This window comes from Macaca thibetana, chromosome 5 (assembly GCF_024542745.1).
Source record: "Macaca thibetana thibetana isolate TM-01 chromosome 5, ASM2454274v1, whole genome shotgun sequence".
NCBI lineage: Eukaryota > Metazoa > Chordata > Mammalia > Primates > Cercopithecidae > Macaca > Macaca thibetana.
In genome coordinates, this window is record NC_065582.1 from 47,300,671 (window position 1) to 47,324,333 (window position 23,663).

At 35.6% G+C, this 23,663-nt stretch overlaps 1 protein-coding gene across 8 annotated transcripts in view; it reads left to right on the forward strand.

The window, feature by feature from the left end:
- The window catches only part of INPP4B (inositol polyphosphate-4-phosphatase type II B), an 817,532-nt gene that overhangs the window by 590,947 nt on the left and 202,922 nt on the right, over positions 1-23,663 (forward strand). For all 8 annotated transcript variants that reach the window (XM_050791144.1, XM_050791150.1, XM_050791147.1 and 5 more), the window contains 2 exons: positions 2,852-2,924; positions 18,244-18,391. In XM_050791144.1, coding sequence (XP_050647101.1) covers positions 2,852-2,924; positions 18,244-18,391 — 221 coding nt within the window. The remainder of the gene's footprint in view (positions 1-2,851; positions 2,925-18,243; positions 18,392-23,663) is intronic.

The following is a 23,663-nucleotide window of genomic DNA, read 5'->3' on the forward strand; positions in this document are numbered from 1 at the left end:
GATCAATAAATAAGATGGCATGTAGTAAAGAGTGTAGGATTGTGGAAGAAAAAGAAAGAAACTTACAGAACAACTTTTGAAGTAGTCAAAGACAATACTATTAGAGAAAGGATAAGTAGGAACCAAATAATAAAATCAGGTGAAAAATGAGAAAACCCAATAAGTAACAGCCAAAAGGATTGATTGAGACAGGAAAAGTCTTCCCATTGAGCACGGCCCTTCTTTGCCTGCAGCAGAGATGATCAGCTTCCTGTCAGGATTGAAGCGTTATTAGGAGCATCCTCCAGTGAGGCACGGGAGCAGCTTAGTTTAGTTCAGCCCCTGCCTTGTCTGTCCTGTTAGTTTAAGATCTGTGTTGTATTGGAATGTAGCATAGCACTAGTGACCAAAGGGATTGTGATTTCTACAAAAGGAAAGAAAATGTCTTACTTATTTATGATACCAGCAAAAATAGGATAAGTGGAGTATTAATACATCCCCTTATGAAAACCTTCTGCTTTTCTCAGGCCATCTTGCTCCTGTTATTTGAAGTACTGTTTTCATTGTAGTTTACCAGCAGTGCTCAGAGGAAAGGTGGAGTCTTTGAGTGGCTAAGGACCAGTCTCAGAAGGTCTTATCCCCTTATTTCCTCCAAATGTAAAATTGAAAGTATTATAACCAGCCTTACCTTATAGAGAATATTTGTAGGCAAATAATCATCATTCATTTATCAAAAATATCACCTACTAAGTTCTAAGCATTCTACTAATTTCTGGAGATTCAGCAATGAACCAGAGAGATACAGATGGTACCTTCAGGGGAAGTAAACAATTAAAATAGCAGGTAATCAATTACTGACTGGTGCTATATGCTGTACAGAAAAAAAGACAGGGTGAAAGGAACAGGTGGTGCTTAGGCATGGTTGTTTATACTAGATGTTGGTTAAGGAAACATTCACTGATAATGTGATGTTTGAGCTGAAACTTTCAGGAAATAAGGGAGTGAGATGGGGATATATGGCAGGAATACAAATTCTAGGTAGCATGAATAGCAAGAGCAAAGGCCCCGAGGTGGCAGCATGCTTGTTGTGTTGAAAGAGCAGCAAATAGGCCAGTGTGACTGGAGCTCAGGGGTCGAGGAGAAGTGGTTGGAGTTGAGTGCTGAGATTCATGGGGTGGGGAGAAACAGATCATGTACTCCGCTGTAAGCCATAAGACTCTGAGCTAAATAAGTATCTATTATTTATTATAGCGTAGAACACTGATATGATGAATATAATGTTGATGAAAAATTATTTTAACAGCCCTGTATATGCTAAAAGAATTAAAGGAAATATTGAAAATAGGAGAAATTAAAATTTTATGTATTTCTAGTATCACTGAACATCATTCTAGTGATTTAGGAAGTGCATTTCCAAACTTGCTGTGGATTAGAGGAAGTGCACCTCTGACTTCTGGGTGGTCAGAAATGTGATTGAGAGAACATCAAATTTTAAGAGCTATTTTCAGTCATTCGTTCTTTCAGTCGACTAGGACCTCAATAAAAAAATTATGAAACCATTTTTTGTACCCCAACAAAAAATTTACTGAGTAATGTGATGAATGTTGATTGTGGAATAAGCAGTAGACTCTAAGAAAACAGAAAGTAACATTTAAATCAGTGTTTTGAATTCTTTGTCTTCTTCCTCAAAATGTTTGAGGAATGTAAACATTCCATTGTTAAAAGTGACCTTAGTGTCTATGATTCTCAATGAGGGCCAGTGCCTGGGGAAGGAGAGGTGGAGGGAGACAGAACAGTGGGGAAATAGCTCAAGCAAGGCTGATAGAACCTTGGAGAAGCTTGTCTGAGCCCTCAGAGCCCCTTGAGCAGAGCCATGCAAAACTTACAGAAGGATGGCTGATTTCCTCAGACTTTGTCACCAAAAGAACTTTCTGCAATTTTCGTGTGTATGTTTGCTTTGTTATGTTTGCATTTACTTGTTTATATGGGGTATATTTGCTGTGAAAATTCACTCTCCTCTTTCCCTGTCCCCACCCCCACCTGCATGTTTTTTCTAAAGATAAAAGGAAACTCATTTGAAGACACAAATGCTAGAACCTGCCTATGTGAAAATAGATCTTGTCCAACTCCTGGGGCCAGAAGAATTTTGTTTCCTCTTTCCATTACAATTTCATAGGAAGCTGAGGGAGAGTACCACATTTAATGAGGAATTGTCTGGGACATTCTCTCCCATCATGGTTCATTCACTAGGAACATGTCCACGTGCTCTTCTGTATCTCTTCTTTCTTTCTGTTGAGAAATTGACATTACTGTAAAGGTCAGGAGCTTAATCAGTTCATTATGGATTCCACAGATCAGCTTATTTATAAATGATCCTCATACTTTTTGAGCAAGTGTTTGCATTGTTTTGCTGGAGACAAAATAATCTTTTGCCCTGTATAACTAGTGGTTTCAACATATTTTGTCTTTTATTTAAAGTTGCAATTACTTAAACTCTAGACAATAATTTGCTTTCTGTTGATCTGAAATTAGCTCAGGTGAAAGAAATACAAAATGATTCAGCTTGTCAAATATGATTTACTGTGCTAGGAACATATCTCTAGCATGTTGGGAATAATCATTTTTCTCTTTTTAATTTTTTCCCTGAGTAGCCTCTATCATTATGTAATATAAGCATATTATATATACATTTAAGTAAATCACAAGTTAAATACTCTTTGTAGTAAAGATAAAACTAGAAATAGTTTTGTAAAAGTATTTTATTCAAGACTTTTTGGAACCGTGTACATAGCCTTATGTTTTGCAAAGAAAATAAAAGAATATCATTTCTTATTTTGATTATTTTCAAATTTTTTTTTACACTTTTTCCTAGTGTGCCCTGGTATGTGAATGTACAGCCCCAGAAAGTGTGAGCGGAAAAGATAACTTACCTTTTTTGAATTCAGGTACGTAACTCAGTTTTAAATACTTATGTTAGTTTCATGTGAAAATGAATTTTAATTTTATATAAAATCAACACTGAACCAACATTCTCAGTTGTTTGTGAAACTTAGTAAATACACTGGGAAATCATGAGGGACTAGCAGAATGAGGGAAGATCGTACAATTCCACAGGAAAGATAAATGTGCTAGCTATATGGCAAAACAGATCTGATCGGCCAGGTGCAGTGGCTTACGTCCCTAGTCCCATCACTTTGGGAGGCCGAGGCAGGCGGATCACGAGGTCAACAGATTGAGACCATCCTGGCTAACATGGTGAAACCCTGTCTCTACTAAAAATACCAAAAATTAGCTGGGCGCGGTGGTGCGTGCCTGCAGTCCCAGCAATTCTGGAGGTTGAGGCAGGAGAATTGCTTGAACCCGAGAGGCAGAGGTTGCAGGGAGCCAAGATCGCGCCACTGTGCTCCAGCCTGGAGACAGAGCGATACTCCGTCTCAAAAAACAAACAAACAAAAAACCAAATATGATCATGTGCTGCATAATGACATTTGGTCAATGACAACTACATATATGACAGTGGTCTTATAAGATTATAACACAGCTAAAATATTTCTATCGCCTAGTGACATCTTGGTGATCCTGATCTTGTGTGGGCTTAGGTTAATGTGTGTGTTTTTGTCTCAGTTTTTAACATAAAAAATTAAAAAGTAATAAATTAAAATAAAAAGTTATAGAATAAGGAAGAAAGAAAAAATACTTTTGTACAACTGTACAATGTATTTGTGTTTTCAGCTAAATGTTATTATGAAAGTGTCAAAAAGTTAAGAAAATTTAAAAGTTTATAAAGTAAAAAAGTTACAGTAATCCTAGGTTAATTTATTATTGAAGAAAAAAAAGATTTTTAAAATGTTGTAGCCTACGTGTACACTGTTTATCAAGTCAACGGTAGGGTATGGTAATGTTCTAGGTCTTCACATTCACCCACCACACACTCACTGACTCATCCAGAGCAACTTCTAGCACTGCAGACTTCATTCATGGCAAGTGCCCTTTACAGGTGTACCATTTTTAATCTTTTATACCATATTTTTACTGTATCTTTTCAATGTTTAGATATGTTTAGGTACATAAATACTTAACATTATGGTACAGTTACCTAAAGTTTTACACACAGTAACATACTATACAGATTGTAACCTAGGAGCAAGAGGCGATACCATGGAGCGTAGGTGTGTAGTAGGCTCTACCGCCTAGGTATTTGTAAGTGCATGCTGTGGTCTTTGCACCATGACGAAATTGCCTAATGACTATTTTCTCAGAACATATCTCCTTGTTAAACTACACATGACTGTAAATTTATTTTAGCTATTGGATCATGTACTATCCCAAACAAGAAACACTAGAAGACAGTGTGAAGCTCTTGTTTAGTTTGACTTCTTAATTATGTAACTCATAAAGTTGTTAAAACAATAGATATATGGATTCAGTAGGAAAAATTAATAATCACATTTGTACATTCTTGGGTATATATGTGTGTATTGCTTTATTCACAGTAATATGTTTGCATTTTTACAAGGTATTAGACTATTAAATGTATTTATGAATAAAATTGAGACATACAGTACAGTTAAAATATATGTGATATGAATATGTAAAATTATGGACCCAATTTTTAAATGATAATGTAAATTAAATGACCATTAGTAAATAATGACTACTGTAGTGACAGACAATATGCTAATACCTTATATACCTTGTCTTAGATAATCCTCTGACATGTGCTGTGAGGAAGGTACTATCATTATCCATATTTCACAAATGAGGAAGTCTTCAAGATAACCTATGCAGTAAACAATGGGTCCAGAATTTAAACCCACTTTGATTCCAAGGCCTTTGCTCATAATAGGCTGTGGTATTACTAAGAAGGCATTAATCAACAAATTGGTGTCATGGTAAAATACCTTACTCTTTTTTCTAGCCCTGCCATGTTGTACATTTAAGCAGTGACATAGATAGCATGATAATCAGGTTAATGAATAATACAGAACATCAACAGCTTACAAATACAGAACCCCTAAATTATTAGCAGTTTTCTCTTGCAGGAGGCAGCTAACAATAGGGAATGGGGAAGGAGAGGCATCCCTTTGGCTCTGTTTATACACACAGATAAATAAAATGCAATTTAATTGAGAAATATGTTTCAAAACATCAAATCCACTTTCACAGAATGAAGAATTAACCCAAGGAAGAACAGGTGTTTCTCAACCTACAGCCAAATGAAATGGGATTTTTCTTAGTTTTTATGAAAGATATAATACTGTGGGGTATGTACTAAATAGTGTTTTGAAGGGTCTACCCAGAAAGCTATTAATCAACCGTACATGCTAAAAAACACCTGAGTTATTAGTGTTCTTAAAATATTTAAAGTATTATCAAAGGGTCCTCCTCATATTTGTTTTTCACCTGAAAGTTGGCTAAACCTTTAGTTCTTTACTTTAATATGTTCACAAACCATAATTTATTTCATTCATTAAATGTTAATTTTTAAAAATAAATTTGAGTGGGATATTAAGTTCATTTTAAATACAGCTTGATTCAGGTTATCATCAAAACCATCTATACTATAATAAGACACATTTTAATGATTACGTGAACCCTCTAACTTTTTTATACACACAAAAAGAAGTGACATTTTGTGATACTTATTGGTTAAGTATAAATTTCAAGGAGAAAGAGAAACATTACTTTAAAATCAAGCAAACATATTACTTATGGAAGAAGAGACAGAGAGATCATATTGAAAAATAGATCATTACCTCTCCATAGCTGTGCCATAAATTCTGTAAGGCATAAGTCTTGGAAGCCATACTAATTCTTCCAGACTACCAGGGTATTTGTTTGTTACAGATAAACTGTAATATGACAAAAGCTACTGACATAAAATTGATGGGAGCAGCTGCATTCTGCAATTTAAATATACTTTGTGGAGTGAAAGATGATTAATTATTGCTTTTCTCCTTTCATGGAGGTGACAGTTTGGTGGTGACAGTCCACTTAGTTCTGAAGATAATTCTAAATGTCTTTAGTCCAGTCAACCTGTAGGACCACTCAGAACCTAGGATATTTGTCACAGATATTTTCTTGGAGTCATCTTACATTAGGAGAAGATGAGAGTAAATGAAAATCAAATGTTATAAAGACTGGATTTTTAAAAACCTTATAAAAAGACAACTAAGTGCTATTCATAAAATGTTTCTGTTCAAAATATAAAGGTGCATTGTGCAGATATAAAATATGTATATGTATGACTTTAATCTTTTGTTCTATTTATTTATCTAAACTCAGCAACTCTGGAATTAATCCATTCTATACCCATGTGGTATTTCTTTAATCTGTGGGCAAAGTAGTCTATTGACATTCTTCTCAAGTCTTTGTATTAATGTCTTAAATGGATTTTTCAAGTCTCCAGTGAGTTATGAAGTACTTACTGAGTGGGAGAGAGTGTCATATCTTATATCAGTTCCTCACTATTCTATTTACATCTCTAGAGATTTTGGTATAAATCAGGAAGTTCACTTATCTGTTGTAAAACTAAGAAGGAAAACACTTTCCCCAAAGTCCTCACCCTTTTCATGCCCTTGCAAATTGAATGTGGAGGTTGGGAATATGGGGAATTTAGGATGGAAGGAGAGAGAGAATAAGGAACAGGTGGGGCAGAATTTATAATTCCATAAGAAAGATATATAAGTACCTTAATTACATGGGAATACAAACAAGGCACACACTAGAAGACACAGTATGTAATAGACATGTGAAGGTCTTACTTAGTTTGACTTTCTAACGATATAACTGATAAAATTAAGTTGTTAAAAAGTAGACTTATCTCTAATTATTTGCTTATTTAAATAAAATAGCACTAAGAAAACTTTAAATTATTTTCTGTGGGAGGTGGAGTGGAAAGGGGAGTAGGGGAAATGAGTTTTGACTGTATAGAAGGGGAGATGGTAGGTCTTTCACACAGTCATGGAGTTTGGTGCCTAAAGTCACACTCACTGAGGTACCTTCTCTGCAGCACAGCAATAATAATTGCTGTATTGATACAAGAACACTGGATGGGCTGACAGAAGAAATGGTTTTAAAGCCTAAGTTTTTCAACCAGCAGTTTGGTCCTGAAAGACAGTTCAGCTTCTTTGCCTTTCAATTATTTTTAAATGACCAAATTAACCTAAGCAGTTTTTTACTTCCTTTTTGGCTCTCAAATGTTTGAAGCTGATGTAGCATAGGTTAGCGTTTACATTGTTCTCCTTTTTAGAAACACCTAATGAAAGTATTCATTGTCATCAGTTTTATATGGAGGAATATTTGGCATTTATAGTTTTCTTTCTCAGGGGTTACTATTTACAGTTAAAAAGTCTGACCAGTGATAGAACATTAAAAAAAAGTGTTTTAAACACAATTCTCTGTAAATTCCTTAATTCTCTCTGTTTTTTGGTAAAATTATTGTATAATTCTACAGAGTACTTCAGCCCATGGACCCTAAAATTCCCATGCCAAATCTAAGAATCTAGTAGACCCTGTCACAAAGTTTCCCATTCTGGTCCCATTTACAGTGAGCTCCCTGCCTCAGCAAGCATTAGATCTGATACAGCATTTTTGTATATGTAACAGCCATGATTTCCATGACTGTGGGAGTTAGAATCCAAACAAAAATGAGGAAACTGTGCTGCTATTAGTCATAAATATGTGCAGTTCGCCTTCCTATATGGAGAACTTACTGGTATTTGTATTCCTTGCTTCACAGCTTTGATTCTTTTTCACCAAATAGGGTTAAATCACCTATTATTGTTGTTTTGAAGAAGATACTAGATTGTAAGCTACTTAAGAGGAAGGAACATTACTTTTTTATTTGCAGTCTATATCATTTTATGTTAACAAGCTCTGGGCACTTAAACGTTATAAATTGAATTCTTCATTATTTAGCATGTACCCTCTCCCATTGGTCTAGAAATCTCCAATCAGTTAGAATTTGGTGAATAATTTATTGGTTAAAAAAATCGTTATAAGGAATAAAAATTTCTAGCCCTGCTGAATGTGCCCCTGAGATTTCAAGAGAACCAAGCAAGAGAGTTGATTTCCCCACATGGCCCTTTAAAGAATGGTGACTTCTAAACCTAAAAACACACACACACACACACACACACACACACACACACACAGAGAGAGAGAAAGTGAGAGAGAAATCCCAGCACTTTGGGAGGCAGAGGTGGGCAGATCACCTGAGGTCAGAAGTTCAAGACCAGTCTGGCCAACACGGTGAAACCCCGTCTGTACTAAAAATACAAAAAATTAGCTGGGTGTGGTAGTGGGCACCTATAATCTCAGCTACTCAGGAGGCTGAAGCAGGAGAATTGCTTGAAAACCCTAGAGGTGGGGTTTGCAGTGAACCAAGATCATGCCGTTGGACTCCAGCCTGGGCAACAAGAGCAAAACTCCATCTCAAAAAAATAAAATAAAACAAAATAAAATAAGATAAAATAAAATAAAATAAAATAGAGAGAAACACAGAGACAGAGAGCTAGAGACAGAGAGAGGGAAAGGAATGGGAAGAAAGGGTGCTTTTCTTTCTTAAATCTCATGGGGAAAAAGCTTCAAAAATTGATAGTCTTGGAGTCTGGATATAAATGCAATCCATTCACTGATACCCACTTAAAGGGAAAAATGCCGAGAGCTAACCTGATCTTGGGATGGGGGTGGTCAGCAGTCAGTGAGGCATCATTCTGGTGATGTACAATATAAACATATCCTGGGAGTGGAAGGTGCCTAGAGCAGATGGGAGCACAGGAGGCTGGAGGGCAGGTGCAGGAGGTGTGATGCCTTCTTTCCCTCCGGAGAACACAGAGATCTTCCATACAAGAATACAATAATGCTTGTTAAATGGTAAACAGCAGGTGTATCTTATCTGAATTTATGCTTCAGATAACAGAAAACTCAATTATTATTTTTTCTTTGAGAAAGATGTTCAAATGTAATTATTTAGGTTTGGAATAAAATAATTTACTACTTTCCTTAAGTATCATTAAAAATTTTGTACTGCCTCTAACTAAAGGAGAGCGAAACACCAAAAAACCCTCCCCAAAATCAATGAATCCAGGAGCTGTTTTTTTGAAAAGATTAACAAATAGATGGACCACTAGCCAGACTAATAAAGAACAAAAGAGAGAATAATCAAATAGACACAATAAAAATGATAAAAGGGAGATCACCACTGATCCCACAGAAATACAAACTACCATCAGAGAATACTGTAAATACCTCTATGCAAATAAACTAGAAAATCTAGAAGAAATGGATAAATACCTGGGCACATACACCCTCCCAAGACTAAACCAGAAGGGTTGAATCCCTGAATAGACCAATAACAAGTTTTGAAATTCAGGCAGTAATTAGTAGCCTACCAACCAAAAAAAGACCAGGATCAGACTGATTCATAGCCAAATTCTACCAGAGGTACAAAGAGGAGCTGATACCATTCCTTCTGAAACTATTCTAAACAATAGAAAAAGAGGGAATCCTCCCTAACTCATTTTATGAGGCCAGCATCATCCTGATACAAAAACCTGGCAGAGACACAACAAAAAAAGAAAATTTCAGGCCAATATCCCTGATGAACATCCATGCGAAATTCCTCCATAAAATGCTGGCAAACTGAATCCAGCAGCACATCAAAAAGCTTATCCACCACAGTCAAGTCGGCTTCATCCCTGGGATGCAAGTCTGGTTCAACATATGCAAATCAATAAACATAATCCATTACATAAACAGAACCAATGACAAAACCACATGATTATCACAATAGATGCAGAAAAGGCCTTCAATAAAATTCACCCCTTCATGCTAAAAACTCTCAATAAAGTAGGTATTGATGGAATGTATTTCAAAATAATAAGAGCTATTTATGACAAACCCACAGTCAATATCATACTGAATGTGCAAAAGCTGGAAGCATTCCCTTTAAAAACCAGCACAAGTCAAGGATGCCTTTTCTCACTACTCTTATTCAACATAGTATTGGAATTTCTGGCCAGGACAATCAGGCAAGAGAAAGAAATAAAGGGTGTTCAAATAGGAAGAGAGGAAGTCGAATTATCTCTGTTTGCAGATGACATGATTATATATTTAGAAAACCCCATCGTCTTAGCCCAAAATCTCCTTAAGCTGATAAGCAACTTCAGCAAAGTCTCAGAATACAAAATCAATGTGCAAAAATCACAAGCATTCCTATACACCAATAATAGAGAGCCAAATCATGAGTGATTCACAAATCACTCCTATTCACAATTGCTACAAAGAGAATAAATACCTAGGAATACAACTTACAAGGGATGTGAAGGACCTCTGGAAGGAGAACTACAAACCACTGTTGAGAAGAAATAAGAAATGACACAAACAAATGGAAAAACATTCTATGTTCATGAATAGGAAGAATTAATATCGTGAAAGTGGCTATACTGCCCAAAGTAATTTGTAGATTCAATGCTATCCCCATCAAGTTACCATTGACTTTCTTCACAGAAATAGAAAAAACTACTTTAAGTTTCATATGGAACAACAAAAAAATAGCCCATATAGCAAAGGCAATCCTAAGCTAAAAGAACAAAGCTGGAGGATCACATTACCTGACTTCAAACTATACTCTAAGGCTACAGTAATCAAAACAGCATGGTACCAGTATCAAAACAGACACACACAAACACACACACACACACACACACACACACATATATTGGAATAGAACAGAGGCCTCAAAAATAATGCCACACGTCTAGAACCATCTGATCTTTGACAAACCTGACACAAACAAGCAAAGAGGAGCAGGTACCATTCCTTCTGAAATGATTCCAAACAATAGAAAAAGAGGGACTGCTCCATAACTCATTTTATGAGGCCAGCATCATCCTGATACAAAAACCTGGCAGAGACACAACAAAAAAAGAAAATTTCAGGCCAATATCCCTGATGAACATCGATGCAAAAATCCTCAGTAAAATACTGGCAATGGGGCAAGGATTCCCTATTTAATAAATGGTGTTGGAAAAACTGGCTAGCCACATGTAGAAAACTGAAAGTGGACCTTTTCCTTACAATTTATTCAAAACTTAACTCAAGATGAATTAAAGACTTAAACATAAGACCTAAAACCATAAAAACCCTGGAAGAAAATCTAGGCAATACCATTCAGGACATAGGCATGGACAAAGACTTCATGACCAAAACACCAAAAGCAATGACAACCAAAGCCAAAATTGACAAATGGGATCCAATTAAATTAAAGAACTTCTGCACACAAAAGAAACTATCATCAGAGTGAACAGGCAACCTAAAGAATGGGAGACAATTTTTGCAATTTATTCATCTGACAAAGGGCTACTATCCAGAATCTACAAGGAACTTAAACAAATTTGCAAGAAAAAAAACCCATCCAAAAGTGGGTGAAAGATATGAACAGACACTTCTGAAAAGAAGACATTTATGTGGCCCACAGACATATGATCCAGCAATCCCATTACTGAGTATATATCCAAAGAATTATAAATCATTCTACTATAAAGACACATGCACGTGTATGTTTATTGTAGCACTGTTCACAATAGCAAAGATTTGGAATCAACCCAAATGCCAATCAGTAATAGACTGGATAAAGAAAATGTGGGCTGGGTGCGGTGGCTCACACCTGTAATCCTAGCACTATGGGAGGCCAAGGCGGGTGGATCACAAGGTCAGGAGGTCAAGACCATCCTGGCTAACATGGTGAAACACTGTCTCTACTAAGAATACAGCAACAACAAAAAATTAGCCAGGCATGGTGGTGGGCGCCTGTAGTCCTAGCTACTTGGGAGACTGAGGCATGAACCCAGTAGGCAGAGCTTGCAGTGAGCCGAGATTGCACCACTGCACTCCAGATTAGGAGAGAGAGTGAGACTCCGTCTCAAAAAAAAAAAAAAAAAAAGTGGGGGAGCATATATACACCATGGAATACTATGCAGCCATAAAAAAGGATGAGTTAATGTCCTTTGCAGGGACATAGATGAAACTGGAAACTATCATTCTCAGCAAACTAACACAGGAACGGAAAACCAAACACCACATGTTCTCACTCATAAGTGGGAGTTGAACAATGAGAACACATGGACACAGGGAGGGGAACATCACACACTGGGACCTGTCAGTGGGTGGGATCTAGGGGAAGGATAGCATTAGGAGAAATACCTAATATAAATGATGTGTTGATGGGTGCACCAAACCACCATGGAACGTATATACCTATGTATCAAACCTGCATGTTCTACACATGTATCCCAGAACTTAAGAGTATAATAATAACAATAATAATAAAGTTTGGTCTACTTCATGTAGCACCATAGATTTTAATTGACTTTCACAATACCACACAATTAAGCTAAATATTGAGATAACTTTCTCCTCATTACCACCCCCATCCAAAGCAATGCATGATTCAGAATATTTTAAGATAGTCAAAACTAGTCCCTACCGTACTCATTTTGAGTCCTGATGAATTCCAGCGAAAAGCAAATGCCAAGTTTTTCCTTGTTTTTCCTTTCATTCATGCGTTACTAAATTCACTACCTTGTTGAATATCAGATGATATTCATTTTATATTAACAAAATATATTTTCTCCGTGTGATTTAAATGGGTTTTGCCTCAGTGGTTGTAAGTCTCTGGTATGTAAAATTTGGGGCCATCTTGGTTTATAACATTGGCCCTTGATCCTTTTTACTTCCTCCCTAGATTTATTTGCCCTTTGCTGTTTTAACAAATGTGTTGCAATCCACTGGCTTTGCTCTTTTGAAATTTCCATATGTTTTCATTACTGTGTGCTAATACAATATTTAACTTAAGATGTTAAGTAGCTTCAAAGGGAAGGGTAAACTTCGCTATCTAATAATGAATAGGACCATCTCTTAGACGACTTTAAATGCTTCAACTATCTTTGTAAGTCCATTTATCTCCTCCTCTTCCTCTAGGTAAACGAGAAGAAAACCAATATGGGCAAGAAAGTGATAATAGTCAAAAAGTTTACATTTTGTGGAAGAACATGAAGGGATCTTTCAGTTATGGTTAATCTTTTCCCTGATTCTGGTCCCTGTGCTCTCTCTTGCATTGGGGCTTTTAATTATACTCTTCCTTCTTGCATTTTCCCCTCTCAATTTCCACAATTAGTGGTGTCCTACCTGCTCTCTTCATGGGGAGAGTAATGACGAGAAACATCTGAGTCGTAAGATCTAAGACTCATTTCTGTATGTTTTATTTACTGGGCATTATGGTAAGTGCAGGAGGAAAAAAAGAGAACCAGAAAAACTACACAGCTCTCTCCACCACTCTCCCCCCAACACACACAAAGCTCATATTCCCGCAGGAGACATAGACTACTAAACAGACTACTGTAGTACAGTCGGTAAGATCCATGATAGAAATGGCGGTGTGATGTAAAAAGGAGAGACATCTACATAGGGAGGGAGGTAGTATAAGCTGAAGAAGGCTTCCTGGAGGAGGCGATAGCTGAGCTAAGTTTATAGGATGATTACATATGGTTAGGAAAGTGGGGAGTTCCTGTGATTTGCATGGAATGCCTTGACCAGAGGCATACTGGCAAGAAACAACTTGATGAGTGCAGTAGAGTACAGGTTGTCTGGTTTTCTCAGCACGACATAGGAGCTAGCTTCTAGCTTTACAAATAGTATCCTTCACTCACTGAAGCACAATGAACAGACCTAAGGACAGTCCTTTTTCTAACCACCCAGGATCTAAAATCCAAATTCTACAGGTGAAATTCAGTTGTCACCAACTGTAGACAAATAATGCATGTGTGTTTTATTACGACATCTGTAATAGTTTTTCTTATTTTTGGCCAAGAGCTCGTGAGTTTGGCTGGATTCAGGGTATCTGTTTGCTGTATTTTCTGAGTTGCTCTCAGGTTTTTCTTACCCTCACTTTTCTGAAGCCATGCTAAGGATAGTGTTTTTGTAATTTCTGTTTAGGTTTCTCAGTGCTCATCCAATCTTTAAAAGAGCCAACGTTCATTTATTATGTGTTTAAGTCTAAGATATTTTCGAATACAAATGAGAATGTGTCAGTATCTAATTGGATTACAGACTTATCCTTAGAAAGTATAATGTAGCTTTTGGAGAATAGGCAATATAGGTACATTTAGCTGAATAATTAATTAAACAACTACATAATTAAAACTATGGAATGAATAGATTCTCTACAAGAATCTGCAGTGTAGTACAATAATGAATCTGTATGGCCTGAAGCCAATCAAGTTGGATTCATTGAAATATGCTGCTTCTATCATGTACTGGAAGCAAGAAAGTATGTGAAGATAATCGCAGATTAGCTTCCTCTGGAGAAACATATAAACGATAACCTGGTGAAATAAATGTTTGAGCTTTTTGATTATCCCCTGGACCCTGAATCTGTATTTCCAAAATTTCTTGTCCAGTGAACCCACTGATATTGCTAGCATAGCTTTGTTTATAGAAACAGCAGAGAGAAGGCCATCTCTATGGTATCTCTTTGGTTTATCTTCTCTGCTCCAAAGTTACTTGAGCAGCAGTCTTTTTTATCCATGTTGGCTTTGTTGAACATTTCCTCAGCATCCTTACTTTGGATAATTTAGAACTGCAGCAGTTTGGCTTTCACAATTACTGAATCCCATGAAAAAGCAGGTGGCATGCTACCTTGTTCAATGTCCCTATTACAGTCTGGGAGAAACAATATAGAAATTTGAGGTGTGCTGCAATTTCAAAGGAAAGGAAAATCTGCCATTTACTTTCCTTCTATGTGTTCATCTCAAGGGGTAGATCTCAAGGGGTGGACCTCAAGAGGAATGTGTCAATCAAGATCTGGACTAGTTCAGAACTTTACTCACATTGTTATCACAATACAATGATATGGTCTAAAATATCTCAACTACTTTTCTTTTGATTTAATCGGTCACATGGTATTTTTAGCAATTGTATGGCAATTGTGAAAAAATGAAGATGAGAATACACACAGGGCTCTCTTTAAAAAGAGCTTATAATAGGTATTACATAGTTACTGTTATTGAGATAAGCCTATTGTATGGACAGCAAGTCATCTCCTGCATGAATAAATACTTGCCACCAGTGGAGAGCCAGAGATGAAAGTCATTCACAGTCATTTGCTTATTTACGCAGCTGGAGTGTGTGTGAGCAGAGTGTGTATGCTATAGAGAATAATCTTTTTTTTTAAGTTGACAAAACATTCATCTTTTGTGTCCCATTGTTCAATACTGGACACATGAGTACCATGCCTTTCTTTTATGTGACGATAGCAAAACCTCCCCGCCATCAGACCATCAAGAATTTTGAGTTGAGAACGTTTTATTTGCTCTTTGTGTAACCAGTGCAACAAATTTGCATGGTATTTAAAGTTCAGAGCCAATTTATTCATTTTAAAAATAATACTGTGTTATACTGCATTTTATGATACATAGGATACATATGATACATACATATACTGCATTTTATGATACTTGCTTCAGACATGATAGGTGTTTAATAAGCAACACTGCTGGGTCAAACTGGGTTGCAAAGTAGATTCCATTATACCTACATTGAGATAATGATAAAGATATGCAATTTACTACTAATGTTTGGAGACCTATGAGTCTCAAAGGATCAGAACCTATACCACAAAATTTAAATAGGCAACCACACTGGCAATTTTTTGCATGACTAAAGTGCCTGGGTTTTAAATTGTTCCAAGTATTTTCTTTATAAATAGCAACATTCCCAGAGAGTCCTTGGATGCTGTGTACCTGGTAGTTACAGGAGAGTTCTGGAGTTCATTAATCAAACCACCTTTGATTTCTGCTTAATCTATTTCAACAAAGGTTTATATTCAGAGTGCACTGAAGAGTATTAGAATGGAAACAATAGGGCCAGGTGTGGTGGCTTGCACCTGTAATCTCAGCACTTTGAGAGGCCGAAATGGGGGGATAGCTTGAGTCCAGGAGTTTAAGACCAGCCTGGGTAATAATGGTGAAACACTGTCTTCACAGAAAAAAAAAAAAAAAAAAAAAAAAAAAAAAAAAAATTACCATGCTCCTATAGTCCCAGCTACTTGGGAGGATGAGACAGGAAGATCACTGAGCTCACACTTAAGCTCCAGCCTTGGTGATGGAGTGAGATCCTGTCTCAAAATAAAAAAATAAAAATAAAAATAAATAAATATATATATATATATATGAGAAAACAGTAAACTAAAAGTAGAAGGATTTGTTTTGAGATCAACAGAGAAAATGAAGACTTTTATATTTTGTGACATAATTAAAAATACAACTTTTCTAAAAAATTATTATTGATGTATATATAAAAGGCAAGCAAAATCCAAGGATTTTTAACCATGCTTTAGGCGATACAAAAGTTCTGTGTAATCATGAAAAAAAAAACAGGTTAAAAAATAGCACTTATACTGAGTCTAGATAAACCAAATAACTAAATATTTATATATGTTGCTAAATAAGAAACAATTTGGCCATTTTAAGGACTGAAGTTTGTCTTACCATAAATGATGCATGCATATTCCTAACCATGTTAGGTATATTGGGAATTCATGAGATCCCATATTTGGTATATGGACACCATAACGAATTTAGTACATATTTTTTCTCTTCCTATTCCAGAGATACTGTAATAGAAGGAGTAATCAAATTCTTATATCTTTGAAACACTGTCACTTCACAAATGAATAAAACTTTCTCTTTTCTTAATCGGCTGTAAGTCTTTATATTTCAGGAGAAAGAAAGTAAAGATAATAAACTCTAAGTATGTATTCTGTAAAGAACCAAATTGACAACATTTAAATATTGTGCTTATATTCAAAAGATAATCTTTAGGGGCATACCACTCTAGATTTTAAAATGCAGTATTTTCTCTCAACATGCTAGAAATAGTGTACTTTCTTCTGGCTTCTGTTGGTGCTGTTGAAAAGTGAGCACTCTAATTCTTGGCAGGAGGTATTGTAAGTGTACTAGAAGTTTTGAATCTGGTGGTTGAAGAACGGGATGTTCGAAATCAAAGTTTCCATTATGGTACTAGTTTTGATAATGATAATGTCCCGAGTGTACCTTTGAGAATGGATGATTGCAGAGGAATGGATGAATAGATCCTCATTTCAGTGTTCAAAAATATGTATGTTTACCCAAGTAGCGAATGAAATACGGTGTTCTTACAAACTGTAAAATTTTGAAAAGAATTTTTCCCTGTACATTGAGGAGATCTAGCCCACATACCATGTTCAATATTATTTAAAGCCTTCTGCTTCAATATCAAATAATGTTTTTAATTAGCTTTATTTAAACTGAAGTCAACTAATCATAGATTCTTGACTGGTGACTGACTTGATATTTTATTGCCTGCTAAGCTTTGGTGTGTAAGTAAGTGTGACATAGGCATTCATTGCTGAAGAGCAATGGAAATGAAATTCTCCCCCAATGGTTTGAAAGTGTGGTGTGAGTACTGGCTTCACTAATAAGTATCGAATGTTATCATAATATCTAATCCTATATGCTTTTTCTGAATCTTTTAAAAAAATTCTTGGGTACATGACTTTGTTACTTTCCCCTACATACTAAATACGGTTTCTTCACAGTCCCTCTGCCTTGCTTCTGATAATACGTGGTTTCAGGAAAGTGTGTTATTGACTCATTGATACTAAAGTATGCTTGGTATTTGAATTTTAACAGATTTTAAGACAAAAGAGTGAACCTTTCTGACATGTAAGAAATAACATTTAGTAAGACATTTTGTAACTCCTAAAATAACATATAAGTTTGTGACCTACTACGTAAATAGGTAAAGTTGACTAAAAGTGATCAGAAGAAATTCAGAAATATATTTGTTCAAAGTGTATATTAGGTGTACATATTTATGCTTTAATGTATATTTGTAGACACATACACTTTATAAAACTTTAGAAGAAGACAAGAGTCAATAGGTAATAAATTAGAAAGCCACAGTAGTCACATTTATGATTTGGAGTCTGATGTATATTTTTTCTTTTAATTTAACAAAGATTATATGTCTCAGAAGCTACTGAAAAAAAAGTCAAAATAAAATTCTTAGAAATTCAGATACGCTAATGGATTTTGATTAAAAATAAATTTTGGATCAAATGAATAACAAAAGTGTTACCTTGACTAATGGTTTTGTTAATTGGGCTTCGCCTGACATGCGTTTGCTTAGAATTTAAGTATGATTTTTTTCTTTTTTTTCCAGTGTTAAAGAACCCAGTATGTAAATTATATAGATTTCCCACATCTGACAATAAGTGGATGCGAATTCGAGAGCAAATGTCAGAGAGCATTCTTTCCTTTCATATTCCTAAGGAATTGATTTCCCTTCACATTAAAGAAGATTTGTGCAGGTAAGAGAAAATAACTGTTGTCTCTCATATTAATTATTTTATATCATTTAAAATTTTTAATTGACAAATTATATATAATCTGTGCAACGTTTTGAAATATGTATGTGTTGTGAAATAGCTAAATCGAACCCAGTTAACATTTTCATTACCTCACATACTTATCAATTATTATTTTTTCTCTAGAATATTTTTTCTAAAGGCATAATGATGACGTAAAAATCTAGACCTGAACTGTATACTATGGTGGCCACTAGTCCTATGTAACTATCGATTACTTGAGATATGACTAATCCAAAATGAAATGTTCTATCACTGTAAGATACACACCAGATCTTTAATTCTTAGCACACGCTTGCAGATGATTTAATAACAAAATGTTAACTTGGATATATTGAGGTTTTATAAAATATATTACTAAAGTTAACCTCATCTGCTTTTTTTATTTAAACTTTTAAAATATGGCTACTAGAAAATTTAACATTACATATGTTACTTTCATTTGTGGTTTGAGCTATATTTCTTGGATACCTTGGTATCTAGCCAATAATTTGAGCTTTGATCTTGTAATAATTCTTGTGTCTTTTCCTCAACTGCTTATGGTTGCTGTTTCTGGAAATAATTCCTATTTGACTCACCTTTGGACTTCTCGTTTGTAGTAAGGCTTTCAGAAATTTATTAGTCTAAAAACGACTGGAGATGACTGAATAAAACATGCTATGCTAATAGACAGTATTGTACAACAAAATTAAATCAGTTGCTATAATAAGGTAGAGGGATTTGAGAGCTTATTGCTTGTTAAGAGTATCTCTGGACCATGACTAATCAATTTGTTTCTCTGCCTTTTAAACAAACCTGTAATAACATTAAAAATGCTGAATGCTACATTATATAAAATCCTGTTAAGGTTCTAAATCTCATTAAATTAGCAACTTTTAAAAAGTTAACACTTTATAATTGCTGAAATCTACAGCAGAGTGTGAAATTTCTAGCATTTGGGTTCCTGCCTTATGCTCACATTAGTGCACATATTTATTTAATAGTACTGTACTCTTTTGGTAGACTCTGAAGTCCCCGGGGATTCCATATTAACCTAAGCCAGTGAGGACACCATAGACAGGGCAGGTCTAATTGGCAACTATTAACAAAATTGGTTAGGGTAGGCATGACTGCATGAATACGAAAACAGAACCCCAATTTCAGGAAAATTAGGGAACTGGATTATTAAAATGTGATCTGCATCTAGGGAAATAAACACTAAAAATGAGACAGAAAGGTGAATATTTGAGAGTAGCAGAGTGAGGATCATAAAGCCAGAGAAATCAGACAACACGTATTGACTCAGGCAAAGAGAAGCTATGGCATGCTCAGGAATCTAAGCACACTACGTAAGAGCCAACTGCAAGAAGCAGCAGCCAAGTTATTCTGAAATGGGTTTTCAGCATTATCCCTACCTAACAGACATAGTGACAGTAGGCAATAGACAAAACACATTACCTGGAAGCATAAAGCAAGCTTATATATTACAGTAGAAGCACAAGGAGTTTGGATTTTAGAAGTCATTATCCCCAACATGATTGCATTCTAGACCACTGGACACCAAGAATCACTCCTACTAGAGCCATGTAATGATCACCTTTTTATCCTGAGGGGTTGAAGACGGCAGCTAGTCCTCACAGGAGTTATGCAGAATAAGGAAAGACTCTCAGTAGACAAGCATGAGATTACAGGCAGGACCTGAGAAACACAGAAGAAGAGTTGCCACATGAAGCAGACTTAAGAATTTAGAACTAGGGCTTACCCTTTAAATGGCTCCAGAATAGCTACATCTACTGTAGCCAAAACTAAATTTCTAATTACAGTTAACAATAATTTATTCTGTAATTCCAAATACTTAGAAGAATTGTAATGTTCACCACACAAAGAAAAGATAAATTTTTGAGGTGATGAATATCCTAGTTACTCTGACCTACACATCATATACAAGTATCAAAATATCACATGTACCCCCAAAATATATACAACTATGATATAGCAATAAAACATAAGATAACTGAAATAAAATGTCTTTGAAGACATAGACAATATAAAATAATGACATGTCGGCCGGGCGTGGTGGCTCACGCCTGTAATCCCAGCACTTTGGGAGGCCGAGGCAGGCAGATCACTAGGTTAAGAGATTGAGACCATCCTGGCTAACGTGGTGAAACCTCGTCTCTACTAAAAATACAGAAACAAAATTACCAGGTGTGGCGGCGGGCACCTGTAGTCCCAGCTACTCAGGAGGCTGAGGTGGGAGAATGGCGTGAACCCAGGAGGCGGAGCTTGCAGTGAGCTGAGATCACACCACTGCACTCCAGCCTGGGCGACAGGGTGAGACTCCGTCTCAAATAAATAAATAAATAAATAAATAAATAAATAAGACATGTCATAAAACACTGAAATTCATTAACTTATATTCATTAACATAGCATTTATTATTATACTATATATAGTATTTAACATAATAACCAATTTTAGCCTAATATTTTTGAGTTGAAAATCTTAATTGATGGATCATTAACACCACTTCATTAAAAAAATTCAACAAGCTAGGAAAAGAAAGAGTAATCCTATTTGAATTTGAAAATCGTCTTGTGACCCTGTCTTTTGTCTTCAGTTTAGAAACCTCTTAAAGGATGAGCAGCTGTCTTTCTAATGCTTGTCTGCTACTTTTGAGTCCTCCACAGTGCTATCTTCAAAGTCCACTTCTATTCTCACTAATATCCTTCTGTCTGCATTCATTGATAGCAAATCAAGGGAGAAAGAACGAGTAGGGAATTAGGAGAAAGAAACTAATAAGCTATTGAATTTTGGTAGTCATAGCCACTGTCATTACTGTTGTTATTTTAACACATCAAAGTATTATCCACCTACCCTATTCTCTTTATGACTTTCTCTGTATCTCTTTTGTTATTTCCATATGCTTCATAGCAAAACATTTGCTAACACATAAAAGGGGCTGGTGGGCAGTTTTGGGAAAGATGAATAAACACCGCCTCCCAATATGAAGCTCCATTGCCAGAGACAAAATTAGAAACTGGAATTGTTCAGAGAAGAAAATTACATTTTAATTCTACAAAAACAAAAGATATAGAAACCTGATAGATTCCAAAAACTCACCAGGGTCTGTGATGGCCAGGCTGTATACTTTTGCCTTTCTCCAATACCTTTTCTGTATAAATCTCCTATCATTAGAATTTATTTAGAAATTCAACAATGAATGTTTTAAATTTTATATTGAAAAGGAGATTTTCAAAATTCATCCTGGAGACTCAAAGGGGAAATAGGAAAAGCTTGTAGGAAAATTGGCCAGCTGTCTCAGTGGAGTGTAAGAAGATATAGTTACTGTAAAACAGAATAAGAAATCTATACAAAGGGAACCATCTAAAGAAAAAAGGTCATGAAGAAAAGTGTAATGCACTAAATAATGAAATTTTAAAATGCAGTGTCCACATTAAATCCACAGAGCCAGCAGAAAAGATTTAACACTAAGACATCATGTCTGTAATGTGGAAGACAAACACAATAAGCTCTTCCTAAATGCTAAGGAAAGTTGAAAAAAAGGTTCAGATGGATGAGAGAGAAGATGTTAGATGTGCAAGACAAAGAGCTGGACATTACTAAATAATTTTAAGTGTTCTTGGAGAAGAACAGTTAGTGCAAAAAACTTGACAGAAAGCATTAAAAAAATTACTGAGTCTACAGTTTTGTTTTTACTTTTACATGCTAAAATCAGGCTAGCATTATACTTCCCTGTAGAACCCGATGGAACAGTATCTACTGATTTCTGAGAGAAAAAGGCTGTGGCTTTACATTATTATATAGGGTTAGGTTATAAATTTTTTATGGATGAAGCGAGATGTACTGACATATACAAGAACTCAGACACCATTATACACAAAACATTCTTGAAAATCCTACTTGAAGATATATCCTATCCAACTGAGAAAATAGTTTAAGAATTATATTTGTAATATAGTACAAAAATTAAATTATATGATGATATAAAATTAATGTACCATAATGTAAAAATTAGGCATGTTAAGAATGGGAAATTGTCCTATAAAAGAATTCGAGGCATTCTTCTTCGTGTAATCTCCAGGGGAAGCTTTACTCTGAGGTTTTTTCTCAGCTGCTCTTCCACTACCTTTACTCAGATCCCAGAAAGTGTTTTATTTGTACCAACTTCCCTCCCAGTCCCACAATTCAGATAGACTCTTGCCTTGTTTAATGAAAATGACAGGTGCCTTAGTACCATTACATTTCAATAGTTGCAAAGAGTGCAGACCATTCATTTACATGCTTGGAAATCCAAACTGGAAGAACCACTAAGCAAAAATTTTGCTTGTTTTTTTTTAATCTATAAAGACAAAAGTATTGCCTGAGAAACCTTGTATTATAGTCATTTGCATTGCTAAGGAAACTAAATAACTATTATCTGAAATTTTAACATAAATATTAACTAAGTTGTAACATTTTTTGGTGAAGAGTAGTAAACCAATGAGTAGCAGATACAAACTGTGTCTAAGTCCCTTTGATTTATTGTTCTGTATAGGACCTGTGGGAGTACACACACACACACACACACACACACACACACACACACACACACAGGCATACCTGAGAAGTATTTTGCATTCAGTTCCAGACCACATTCATCAGTGATAGCCACCGCCATCAATGATCTTAGCTAGATCTTCTGGATAAGTTGCTGCAGATCCTCCATCAGTGCTTGCTGCTTCACCTTGTACTTTTATGTTATGAAGAGAGCTTCTTTTCTTAAACTTCGTGAACCAATGTCTGTCAGCTTCAAATTCTCTTCGTTGGCTTACTCACCTCTCTCAGCCTTTATAGAATTGAAGTAACTCTCTTTGGACTTTGCTCTGGATTAGAATTTGGCTTAAGGGAATGTTGTGGCTGGTTTGATCTTTCCAGAAAACTGTAACTTTCTCCACATCAGCAATAAGGCTGTTTTGCTTTCTTATTATTCGTGTATTCGCTGGAGTAGCAATTTTAATTTCCTTCAAAAGCTTTTTATTTGCATTCACAACTTGGCTGTTTGGCACAAGAGGCCTAACTTTCAGCCTTTCTTGACTTTTGACATGTCTTCCTCACTTAGGTTAATCATTTCTAGCTTTTGATCTAAAGTGTGAGACATGTAACTCTTTTTCATGAACACTGAGAGGCCATTGCAGGGTTATAGATTGGCCTAACTTTTGTATTTTTGTGTTTC